The 12,751-nt window shown below is 37.8% G+C and overlaps 1 protein-coding gene across 2 annotated transcripts; it reads left to right on the top strand.

Annotated features, from left to right (window-relative positions):
* Nucleotides 1-2,295: 2,295 nt before the first annotated feature.
* Nucleotides 2,296-10,835, top strand: LOC133743698 (vacuolar protein sorting-associated protein 51 homolog). Of its 2 annotated transcripts, XM_062171729.1 has the most exons (21): nucleotides 2,296-2,659; nucleotides 3,137-3,276; nucleotides 3,488-3,542; nucleotides 3,630-3,737; nucleotides 3,835-3,933; nucleotides 4,027-4,104; nucleotides 5,259-5,336; nucleotides 5,723-5,863; nucleotides 6,487-6,587; nucleotides 6,673-6,740; nucleotides 7,257-7,330; nucleotides 7,475-7,541; nucleotides 7,966-8,081; nucleotides 8,561-8,827; nucleotides 8,943-9,059; nucleotides 9,207-9,278; nucleotides 9,416-9,466; nucleotides 9,608-9,835; nucleotides 9,910-10,086; nucleotides 10,243-10,371; nucleotides 10,505-10,835. In XM_062171729.1, exons 1-20 carry the CDS (start codon nucleotides 2,480-2,482, stop codon nucleotides 10,360-10,362), a joined length of 2,337 nt encoding a protein of 778 aa, XP_062027713.1. In that variant the 5' UTR covers nucleotides 2,296-2,479; the 3' UTR covers nucleotides 10,363-10,371; nucleotides 10,505-10,835. The 2 variants fall into 2 exon arrangements, with proteins under 2 accessions (XP_062027713.1, XP_062027712.1); XM_062171728.1 differs by having other exon boundaries at nucleotides 10,243-10,835.
* The last annotated feature ends 1,916 nt before the right edge of the window (nucleotides 10,836-12,751 follow it).

The following is a 12,751-nucleotide window of genomic DNA, read 5'->3' as shown; positions in this document are numbered from 1 at the left end:
TTCTACATTCTTGATCAGAATGGCTATGAGGATATCTAGAGCAAGGTGGTTCACCTTCTTGAAAAGAGTTTTCCACTACCAAAATGGGTCAAGTTCCGATCTTGGATCGAACCTTTTTAATTCCAGCACTTGGATGATGCTGGAGTTCGTAGCTTTGGTCATTCAGATAAGCATCACCACGATTATTCTAGCTGTTTCGGAGAGGGAGAAGCTGACTCATAGAGTGAAAACGGGGAATTAGGCTGCTCAGGAAGGAACAGGGGAAGATATAGTCAATGGGTATTTTGGGAGTTTTTCTTGTGAGAAGGTCCCACAAAACTGCTCCTCCGGTCACATCAGCACCTTAACAGAGAAAATTGACGGAGTAGTGACGAAATGGATCGATTTGATGAAATTGAATAGTGCAGAGACTTTTCTGATTAAATTAGAAGTCAAAGGACTGAACTGATGAACTCTTGAAAATACAAGGTAGTAAGCAGAATTTTTTCCTTGTACTTATAGTCCTAGGAAATGTAATCAGCTAGCGCATGTTTTAGCTAGAAAATCCTTATGTATCTTGCATTTCAAGTTTGAATTGAGGATGGGCCACAATGGCTCTCCAATGTACTTTTAGCTGATGTAAACATCTCAATTGCTTAATCTATGCAATTTCTTCTTCTGAAAAAAAAAAAAAATTTCGAAGAAGGTTAGTGGAATTAGGTAGAATACGTTTCACAAACATTTGTTAAACCTAAATAGTTTTTGATTACTTATTAGGGAGTGAAATTCAGTTAATTCACATTCCCTATTTTACAATCCACGTTCTATTTTTTTTTTTTAGTATTTTAAATTTTGTTCTTTGTAGTGTGGATTGTAAATTCTTTGTAATGTGGATTTTTCTAATGAGAACCACTAAAATGAGGACTAGTTGAGGACTTTCTAATTAACGGTTTGGAATACCTACTTTTTGATTACATTACGACAAATCAACCGTTAGATGTTTATGTATGCATGAGTAGATCACTTTTGAAAATTTTCTTCCAAATTGCTAATCGTTAAGATACCGAACTAGATCAGATTAATCACCGAACCAAATTTGTCAAACATGAACCTTTCATACTCATAACTGATAAATCATGATTATGATTGTCTTAACAATTTTCAATTTTGTTGAAAAATTGCTTAAATGATCTACACATAAATATCTAAATATCTAACAGTTGATTTGCGGAAATGTTATCGATAAGTGAGTTTCAAACAAAAGTCTTCATTTTAAATTTTAATGGTCCTCATTAGAAATTTAGAATGACTCCCTAATGTTAGATACTAAAATAAGGATATGGGTAAGTAAGGAGTAGTTCTGTCTATTTTCTAGAGAAACCCTAAGACCGGGGACTCCGTTTCTGCAAACTTGTTCTCGTCCGGCGGCGCCTGGACTTCCGGGCTGGCCTCCGGCCTTGCCGTCGTCTTGGGCTTTGCTGCCGGACGGGAGATCAATCTCTACTTCCCATAGGACTCTGTCGAAGGAGTTTTTTCTCGGGTTTTGTCAGAAGGTTTGGCTGGGCTGGTGGTGAGGAGGTGGTCGTGGTGTTACAAACCGGAAATTGATCTCCGTGAAGAGTTTTTTGGACTAGCGGCGCCATGGGTTTCTATCGGTGGCTGTGCGTGGGGCTGTGAGGACCCGAATCGGGGATGATTTTTTGTTCCGTGATGACGCAGGTTAGCGGCGTGGCTAGAGACGGTTGAATCGCTCGGAGAGATGTCGTGGCGGTGGGGATCGCAACTAGACGAGTCGAACGGCTTGGGTCAGCCGGAGCTCGGCCGGATTGTGACGTACAACGAAGGGGATGGGAGCAGATGGTTGGTTTGGACTGAACCAGATGATGGGCCTGAAGGGATCTCCTGGGTGACTACCCTATTGGGCTTCGAGTTGTTGGGCTGGGGTCCTACCCTAGTCCATTAGCTTCTAAATTTGGGCTAGGGTTTAGGCTCTTGGCCCAAACCTATGTTTTTAGCTTTTGTCTAATTACAATATGTTTCCTTGTATTAGGAGTCTAACGAGTGTAGTTTGGCTTGTCTATTTCGCTATGTTTTTTTCATAGCTTATAGGCTCGCTTTTATGTGAGCGATAAGTTCAAATATAGTTGGTCTATCCTATGTACCACGGTGGCTCCTCCATGAAGTCTTGTCTGGCCATTGTTATGTGTCAGCGGATGGGTATGTAATGACCTTCTTGGCATGCGCTATTATCAATGGAATTACTATTTATTCAAAAAAAAAAAATACTAAAATAAGAAAACATGGAATGTGATAAGTTTTGGTTCGGATTTAACTCGCTGTTTACAGAAAGTCAGAAAACAAGAGCTGCGACGTCGTTCAGCCTTTAACCGGGTCTCTTTACCAAACTCCGGTCCAGTACTTGACCATCGACGTTTCTCCAAATCTCGGCTCTCTCTGGAAGAAGTAGTATTCTAGCAGAGTCGATTTCTGTAGAAGAAGAATGGAGGTGGAAGGTGCGCCTCTGGACGACAAGGCAAAGAGAATGAGGGATCTGCTATCGAGCTTCTACTCTCCAGATCCTTCAATGTCGTCCCCAAACTCCAATTCATCTTCCAAGTACCTCACTCTCGACGCCATCAACACCACCTCCTTCGATCCCGATCAGTACATGAATCTTCTCGTACGTTCCCTCTAACTTCTCACTCTTACTCTTACTCTTATGGATTAGATTGCACATGGAGGATTCAGTTACACGAAAAACTTTACAGGGTTGAATTGGAAGTTCTAGTTGTGAGATCGTATATATTAGTCTGTGGAGGCTGAAAGTTTTGATTTTTTTGTTGTTGATACTTGATGGATAGTTATTACTGTTCAGTTTTGAATGGAGAGGTCTAGTGGTCAGTTGGGAATATGGTTGTGCAAAGTTAAGAAATCACCAGTTTTCGTAGCGAATTGGCTTTGCATATGGTAATGTGCATGTGCTCTGGTGCTATCTGTTTTCTCCAATTACTTGATTTCGTGGTAGGAGAAGAGATATGAGATGCCATGAGTAATGGTTTGAGGGATCTCTTATAATAAATCGGTAGTGTTTGTGTTGTTGAAGACGAGGTACAAGTTTAAAATTTGATTGAGAATTGTTATTTGTATCAATTTGCAGGTACATAAGTCGAACTTGGAAGGACTTCTACAGAGACATGTTGAAATGGCTGCTGAGATAAAGAATCTTGACACCGACTTACAAATGTTAGTTTATGAGAACTACAACAAGTTTATCAGTGCAACAGATACAATTAAACAGTAAGTCTTCAACTTTGGTTTTTACAACATCAGCTGTTGTGTATCAGTTTGTCGATAAAATATCCAAATCTCTTATCAAGTTTTGATGTGCGCAATTCATTTTAATGAATCTTTGACTATTTCTTACCAGAGTGCTTTTGTTTGGCAGTTTGGGATAACCATTTTTAGAAATTTATCATAATGACATTTCTGTAATCCGTTTTTCCAACAGGATGAAAAGTAATATCGTGGGCATGGAGGCAAACATGGAACAGCTGCTTGATAAGGTACGCATTATCCTTTTCATTTCAAAGAAAAATTAGGAAGGACAAAATGAGTTTAACATGTTACTTTCACCTGGGGAATTGTTGCAGATAATGTCCGTGCAATCTAGGAGTGATGGGGTCAACACTTCTCTTTTTGAAAAGAGAGAACACATAGAGAAATTGCATCGTACGCGGAATCTTCTTCGTAAGCTTCAGGTCTGGAGGATTATATGTGATTTTATGACGCTTTCATAGTCAGTTTAGTGTCTGCCTTTGTGGGAGTTAAACATATTTCTTTTATGTGGAACTGCAGTTCATATACGATCTACCTGCTAGACTTGCAAAGTGTATCAAATCAGAAGCATATGCTGATGCAGTCAAATTCTATACTGGAGCAATGCCAATTTTTAAAGTAATTCTCTTCTATTATCATTTGAATGTGGGATCTCCTAGAATTTTATTTACATTCTGTCTTCTTTCTTTTTTGGTGAAACTCTACTATTAGGCATATGGAGACTCCTCGTTTCAGGATTGTAAGCGAGCATCTGAAGAAGCTGTGGCCATAATTATAAAGAATTTGCAGGTTTGTATGTTTTCTTTCCCATTTGATACTAGTTTTGCTTGTTTTTCTCTGGCTCCATGCCTATCCAGGAACCATTGGGTGTTATTTGTTTAGTTTCTTGTTTATGCATTAAGAATTCTGATATGAAATGTCCTGATGATTGAAGTCTTTGTCTTCCCTCTACATACTGTTTTTCATCCTCTTTTCTAGTCCATTTGTCCTTTCCTTTAATAAATGTCTTGTTTGTTATAAAAACGTTATGCGGTTATTTAAAGCTTCCATTTATCCCTTTTTGGTGGGTTCTTGATAAATTTGTGTAGTTAAGCTTAGTTAGACACTTGGACGGGTTCTTAATAAATTTCTGTAGTTTATGTGTCTAGGTGCTCAAATGTAGACCTGGATGTGAATTTGGAATGCAGTTTATACGATTTAGTATGAGTTAAGTAGTACTATCACTATTGGAAATTCACTGAAGCAGTTGGGTATTACCCTAATATTAGATATGGGACTAGCTTTAGGAGTGAAATATATACAACAGTCTCCGTGCACAATATAACATTCAGGTATTAGTCTCTGTAGTTGATATCTTTTTATGAAGGGCCTCTTGTTGCTCCCAGCTGGCCTTTAAACCTCAAAAAGCTGCACCTCATGGTCCTGTCTTCTCTTTCCAGTGGTAGGAATCACCATGATAGGAGCCTAGGAGGCTTATGAGCATCTTTGCCGCATCAGTAACAAGGGAAAGAGATGTGGAAGCAATATTTGGGTAGCATTTTTCACATAATAGTATTCCAGTAAGATTCATCATGGGACGTCCTGAAAGAAGCTCTTTGACTTTGTGGGCTTGGTCTATGTCTGACTGAGATCTTCTTGCTTAGGAGTAGAAAAGTTTATGAATTAAGGGATAACTATTTTTCACTAGATATCACTTGTCAACCTTTCCTGTATTTTTGGGCCTTTTAGATTACTAATCTAAGGTAAATTTTATCAAAGGATCGACGTTCAACAGATTTGACTTAGCAGCATTATCTACTGCAGGACAGCTTTAGACACCTCTAGCTTCATTGGCATACAGTCAATGTTTAAAATTTCAATTTTCATGCTGAATAACGTGGTGACTGCAACTGTGTCTACTTGCTAGAAAATTCATCTTATATTTGCCTGATTATTCTTTGCAGGGAAAGCTTTTCTCAGATTCTGAGTCCATCCAAGCAAGAGCTGAGGCTGCTGTGCTTCTTAAGCAATTGGATTTCCCAGTTTGTACTGCACTTTTTTATTTTTTTATTTTTGTATTTTATTTTTTTTATTAAGTGTGTCCATTCAGATTATTTTTTCCTGTTAACCAATTCTGGCTTCAAGTAAATCTATTGTTAACAATAATGGTGTGTAGCTTTCTAGTTTTACTGTTGTTCTTTGTTGTGGACTCTTGTCCACTTTTATTCTGATCAATAAAACTTCTTTGTTTTACAAAACAAAATAAAGTGAATTTGCTAGAACTTTTTAAAAACCAAGTTACCCTTTTTCTCTTTACTTTTTAGTAACGGAGCAATAGCGTTTTTTGTTCCAAAGAAAATTATAATACATTGCTGATGTTTTGCTGATATTTGATGCATTTAATGACAGATTGCATATATTATGGCAGGTCGATAGCTTAAAGGTGAAACTCCTTGAGAAATTGGAACAATCTGTTGCCGACCTGCAGCTTAACATTGAAGAGGTTGGTAATGCTTCAGTGGATTCAAATCATCCTTCTACTGATCCAGCTCCTGCTACTGCTCATGATGTGAGTATTTGGAGTTCATTATCAGTTTTGTATTCTTATCTTTGGATAGTGTGTGATGATTTGAATCTAAAAGGAACCTATAAAAGCTGTTGACGAGCATTGAACACAAATCTTCAATTAACATGCGTCATTCTGATCTAATTCAGTTTAAATTACATGATGCATATGTATAGTCTTTCTCTCCTTTTTTTAGATAAAACAAAAATGACATTGGCATCAGATAAAACAAAAATGACATTGGCAATGGTAGCTGGCTAGTTCTCTGGAGACCTCTGTAGCATTGAGACTATCCAGAATGACTGGTTGGTTCTGTCACATCTGTGTACATATCTTAGTTTGAAGTGAAGAAGTTTACTGCTGGAACTATATATCGTAGAATAGCTTTTTTGCCTTCTTTCCGAAGACTACTTTAAACCTTGAAAGATGCTAGCAGAATGATTAGTTAAATCTAGAAGTTGATGGTTTCACACATAGTTGTACGAAAATGCTGCTATGCAACTTCAAAATGCTTCGAGTTTTCTGTTTGATGTGTTTTGTGATTAGTCCCGACTCGTGGTTACATACACCCTCCCCTACCTTAAAATTGCACTACTGAACAGCTACCATCACTCAACTAAATTTAGGCTTCTGTTCGTGAGTTTGCGGAGGCTATTCGTGCTTATCGGGTGATATTTCCTGATTCGGATAACCAATTAACCAGACTTGCACAAGACTTGGTATCCAGGTAAGGAGCACATGTTTCTACAATTGAATATCTGTACTTTGGTAGCAATTCGCTCATGGAATTTAATTTATTTTTGTTTCCATAGGCACTTTGGAACCACTGAGCAGTACATAAAGAAACAAGTTTGGTCGGCAGATCTACTAGGTGTCCTTCGTAAGTGCTATCTCTGTGCTATGACACCAATCTTAACATTGGTCTATGTCTACCTTGTTTTCAAAGCAATGGAAATTTTAACATTAAATATCTGTCAACTATTCAGCCTTCTCGTTATATCTACTTTTGCCTCTGTCTCTGGAATTTCCATTCATGAACTGTGCTTTCTCCTCTTAAATCTGCAAACACTTTTTAAACGAATGAAGAGTCAAAATCTGTCTATACTAAATATTAAGAGTGCTTACTTTGTCAATAAAGTGGTTCTGAAAGAACATGAATATCCTCACACCATATATATAAGGGGTATGATTGTAAATAGCATAATGACAAAAATCAAACTTCAAAACTAAAAAGAAAAATTTATCGGCACTGTTTGTTTGTAACTTCCCATTACTCCTGCAGATAACTACCCGCCCCCAGTATCTTCAATGGGAATGCATTCACTTTTAAAGTTGCTTTTCATCAACCTAAAAATTTTCTCTTGAAATGCTTAACCAAAATCTTGTCTCTATGCAGGAATTATATGGAAAGATGTACTTCTATTGGAAGATGTGCTACATGAGGCTGCTCTAACCAATTATTCTTTTGAGGTTTCTTCAATGTCATTTCAATTTTTAGTTTTATTTTATAGTAGTATTTGCATAAGTTCTTCCTACTATCTAAAATTGAAGGGGAGACAAAATTTTAATGTTGAAGAATGGTTTAAGTAGAAGGAGTAATCTGTGCTGATGCAGGCTGCCCAAATTTCTGTCAAATTCTACATTGCCAACAAATTTACTCATCTCCAAAGCGAGATATCAGGTATTCATATGTTAATTCAACATTTATACTTTCTTTTAACTTTTTCATCTTCTAAACTATAGTCTCAACAAATTGGGGTCAACAGCAAATTCTTTATTTTAGTCATTTACCCTATCGACAGACATATTTTTCTGTAAGATCCTCAACTACCATCTCCTTTTTCAGGACTTCTGTACATATCATTTTATCTATTCAACCGTACAAATACAATAATAAATTTTTTAATGGCAGAACCTCATAAAAGAGAATAACTTTGATAGATAGGGAATGATATGCAATATGATTTGACCTCTAATCATTAACGATCTCTCTCTCTCTCTCTCCTCGCTCTCATTCTGATGACTTCAAGGTCTTTAGTTGAATTTGTTTGAACCTTTTCAGTCCAAAGAAAAGTTCTTAAGTTGAATCTGTTTGAACTTTTCAGATGCCCTCAAAAAGGTCCAAATTAAACAAAAGAATAGCGGAGAAGATTATTCCTTGCAAGTTGCCCTCGAGGGCGGAAAAAAGGCAGTTCTCCAAGGCAGCATGAATGTCTTACTGGTAAGTGGTAATGTCTGAGATAGTGTGCAGTTTCTCGGTATGTAACCTCATTTAACTATGCATGTGGAATTTAAGTTCATCTATCTCCTACATGTGACATCATATATGACTGTAGGTACTTTTTCAGAAATGTATCATTCTAGTCCACACTTGTATATCTGTTCCGTATGACTTCTGTAATTTTGCATGCACATTTATCTTGGATGTTGTGCTTGGATATACATGGGTGACTATACAAATGAACAAATACATTCTTTTGGTTGGTGAAACATGGGCCTGATTTTGACCATTCTTTCCCAATATTTTTTTTTTTTTTTAAGTCGTCACCAACTGTTTACCCAAAACAAAAAGTCCTCAGACTGTTGATTTCTGCTTTTCTTTGTCTTCTTAATAAATAAAACTGCAGTCCTTGTTTTTTTCTTTCCTTATCAAACAGGGAGAGTGGATGCTTATCCAATCATTCTATCCTTTAATTTCAGGACTTCCGCCAACTTTTGGACGATGATTTGGGCCTACTAGTTAAACTGAGAGACTTTATTATTGATTGGGTCCAAGAAGGGTTTCAGGAATTCTTCAGGGCGCTTGATGGTCACTTCCTCTTGCTATCAGGCAGGCATAGTTCAGCCAGTCAAGATCAGGGTTTGACAGAGGGAAAACTAGATGACAAAGTTCTGGCAGGGCTTGTCCTTGTGCTCGCCCAAATTTCGCTTTTCATAGAACAAAATGCTATCCCAAGAATCACTGAGGCAAGTAGATTACTAATACAATACGCATTTTGTTTTTATAAAGTTTCAGTACTGTAGTTATATATTTCTTCATATTCCAGCGTCCTGTGTTGAAGTTTCATCTTCTCATTGTCAGGAAATAGGTGCGTCCTTTTCTGATGGTGGTGTCAGACGCTATGAAAATGGGCCTGCCTTTGTTCCTGGAGAAATCTGTAGGATTTTCCGGTCAGCTAGTGAAAAGTTTCTGCACCTTGTATGAATTAAAAACTTGTCTGATTTCTGAATTTGTTAGGTTGTTTAATGAATTATTAGCTGAGCTACTATGATTAAATTAGATTTATCTAATCTATTACTTATACAAACATTTGGTTAAATAATCTTTTGATCTGCTTCTTTTCAGTACATAAAAATGACAACCCAAAGGATATCAGTTCTCCAAAAGAGAAAGTTTACAGCAACAACTTGGGTCAAGGTATGTTTTCTGTTTGGCATTGTTCCAATAATGGGGAGGGAAGTTGCTGGCATGGGTACTGGATTATTAAGAAATGAATAATGGTGCCTATCAGTGTAATTACTATAATTTGTTTATTAAATTTGACATTTTCACAGCACAAGGAACCGCGAGAAGTTAGCATGTTTGTTGATTTATTTCTTCACGAAGTAAGTACATGTTTGTTTCCTCGCCCCCATTGTATTCTCTGTATTGGAATAAAAGTAAATTTGAGGTGAAACTATGTACTCCCCAAAAAAAGTTACAAGGAAATTTCATTTGGTAACTTATCTCCTTGTCTAATGTGCTAGTTGGAAGGAATAGGGAGAGAGGTTAAGCAGATTTTACCTGAAGGCCTCCGAAGACATCGTAGGGCTGACAGCACTGGGAGCACTGCCTCATCACGGAGTAATCCATTACGTGAGGAGAAATTGAGTCGGTCAAATACCCAAAGGGCAAGGAGCCAGCTATTGGAAACCCATCTAGCAAAATTGTTCAAGCAAAAAATTGAAATTTTTACGAAAGTGGAATTTACACAGGTAATTTGGTACTTGTTGGATTCAATACTGATACTGGTACAGGAACGTGAACCAAGTCTGCTTGCAAATTGCAGGGGTCAGTTTTAACAACTGTGGTAAAACTTGGGCTAAAAAGCTTGCAAGAATTTGTCAGACTCCAAACTTTTAGTCGAAGTGGATTCCAGCAAGTTCAGTTGGACATTCAGTTTATGAGGACTCCTTTAAAGGAAATGGCAGAAGATGAAGCTGCCATTGACTTTTTGCTAGATGAGGTATAAGAAGCTATATGGTCTACATGCTGAACATTTAAACTTCAAGCTCTTTTGTAATGGATTGATACTGGTTCTATTTCTCAGGATTTCAGAACTTGCTTTTAAAGTCTTGGAAATTTGTTAGACCTAATTTTAGTGGATTCTTTTGCTGAATAGGTGGTTGTTGCTACTGCGGAGCGTTGTCTTGACCCAACTCCATTAGAGCCCCCCATCTTGGACAGACTTATGCAAGCAAAGTTGGTAAAAACCAGGGAACAGAATCTACTTTCTCCATGATATTGAAAGGTGCAGAAACATTTGTGACGTGTCATTCTCTATTGCTCATACCGTGCTTTTTTCTACAAAGCTTACCTTCTGTATTTAGTTTGATGCTTCGGTTCTAGTGAGATGTTTGCTTGAAGAGAGTACTTCTTTTTAGGTTTGGCTGAAGTGTGTCTGATTCTCTGGATTTGGAGTGTTTCAAGCTGCAGTTGAAGTGCTAGGAGTCTTCAAAATGGACATTCAGATCCCGGGAAATAACAACTTTTTTTATAGAGGTTTTGTAAATTGACAGTAAAGTTACTTGTCTCTAATTAATTTCTTTTTTGCTGGCCATGTTGTGTAGATTAGGTGACAATTTTTAAATTTTATGATCGTATGGTTAGTTAAAGAAACTTTATGCCCAATCTAACCTTTACAATGGTATTGAGAAAGATGTAAAACAAAGAATAAGGAAGCTAATTTTGGCTTTGCTGGAGAAGATTTGATTATTTGTTTTTGTTTTGTTTTCATGGAATATGTGATGCTTTTTATTAGCATAAAAATTGCTAATTTCCCCATTTGATATATAATCTAAATGGTTTTGTGAGTTAATAACATAGGATAATGTTACATTTTAACACATTACCAACTCGAGAAAACCCTAAAACTCTCTCTCGAGAACACTAAGGTTGCGGCGGTGTGGCACTTCCAGATCTCGTTCGGTGGCTCTCCGACGTCGTGGTGATGTTGCCGGATGGGTGACATATGGTTTAAACCTCTGGGATTTCTTTGCTTCCGGTATGATAGTTGTAGCTGGGCCTATTCGGATTGAGATAGCTTTGGGGCTAGAGGTTTTGTGCGTGCCTGTTTCAGGGAAGGCGACGGCGGCGGCTAGGTTTCCCTCCAGGCGACGGCGACTTGTGCGACTACCATTGAGGGGTTTTTTGGCTTCGATGCAGAGACCCTTCCTTGTTTAGGGTTAGGGTCGGCCTATGTTGTAGCTCGTCCTTCGTTTTCTGGGTGGTGGAGCAAGATGGCGGTCTTCCTTGACGTGGGGCGGGGTTGGGCGGCTTGCCGGTGCGGTGGAGTCGATGCAAGGGCACGGCGGCATAGTTCTGCAGGTGCTCGTGGAGCATGAAGTCCTCTGGGCTGTGGAGCGTGGATGGGGCAAGCTTAACTGTTAGGCCTAAGCAAGATGTCTTTGGGCTTTGAGCCTCTATTTAAGGGTGTTTGCTTGGATTACAATTGTGGGAGTTCTATCCTGGAAGAACTTTTAGATTGTTACAGAATGTCGACTCCCAATCTGCTGTGAGATTGCTACGGTGAGGTTGTTGTTGCTCGCCAAAAACCGAATCAACGACGGGTAGTTTCTGATCTCCAGCAGGATTTCAATGGAGAGATTGTTCAACAGTTTCGTGAGTTTCCGAAGCTGGAAAATTTCGCAGGAATCTGACTGGTTAAACGATTTTGTGAGAAATCAACCTCTTAAAGATGTTGGCAGTTTTTATTTATTTATCCCGTAGATAAGCATATCCTTCACCTTGATCTTGTTGATCAGGCAGTGATTGAAAATGTGCAGTGCCAACTCAGGGAAGGTGTTTGTGATTCCATGCTCAAGCTCATCTAGGGTCAATTCTTTGCCAAAGTGCACTGATAGTTACAGTGAGTAATCAATTTTTTGGCAAACTCTAACACTCCTAGAGCATTTTCCTCATATGGTTCGGTATGATATTGTCTGTCTTGATAGATCCTTTGGAATGACTATCTCAATTTTCTAAGACGTTCTTGGATCTTGTGATTCCTGTTGTATTTCTCAATTGTAGACTTGAAATTGTCTTTCTAGCCTTGATCTTCTATCAGCTTGAGCCAAAAGTGATAAATGAAGAGTAATTTTTCTCTCTTGTACTGGTTTAGAGGATGGTAAATCAGTTGTTCATACATGTCCAGTGGCATTCCAGAGCCAACCAATTGGCCCAGGTGTATCAACTCCATTCATTTGTAATCACCCAGTTCCTCTTCTAATTATTCAGCAAATTCAGTTATCAATCTCTTTCCATTATTGTTGAACAAAATATATTTTCTTTCCTTTTCTACTATTTCTCTAATCGTTGTCTGATTTGTTTCATGCTTTCCTCAATTAGCCTTGTTGGCCTAGCTTCTTCCCAATTCAATGAAGTCATGCCAAGTGGTTTGCACATGTTTGAATCTAAATGTTGACAGTTGGAAATGACATAGGTATGCGACATCTATTATATTAAATTTTTGGACTACTCATGCCACCGTTTATTAATTTGTAAAAAATAACTATTTACTATCCTTTTTTTTTCAATTTATATTTAACTTTTTACAAAAATTTATATTAAAAAGAGTCAAATAGCATGCACATTGTGCGTGTTAAGAGGTCAATTAGAATTAAACAAAACAT

The sequence above is a fragment of the Rosa rugosa genome, chromosome 4, assembly GCF_958449725.1.
Source record: "Rosa rugosa chromosome 4, drRosRugo1.1, whole genome shotgun sequence".
NCBI lineage: Eukaryota > Viridiplantae > Streptophyta > Magnoliopsida > Rosales > Rosaceae > Rosa > Rosa rugosa.
Note: the sequence above shows the minus strand (reverse complement) of the source record. Positions and strands in the feature narration are given on the sequence as shown.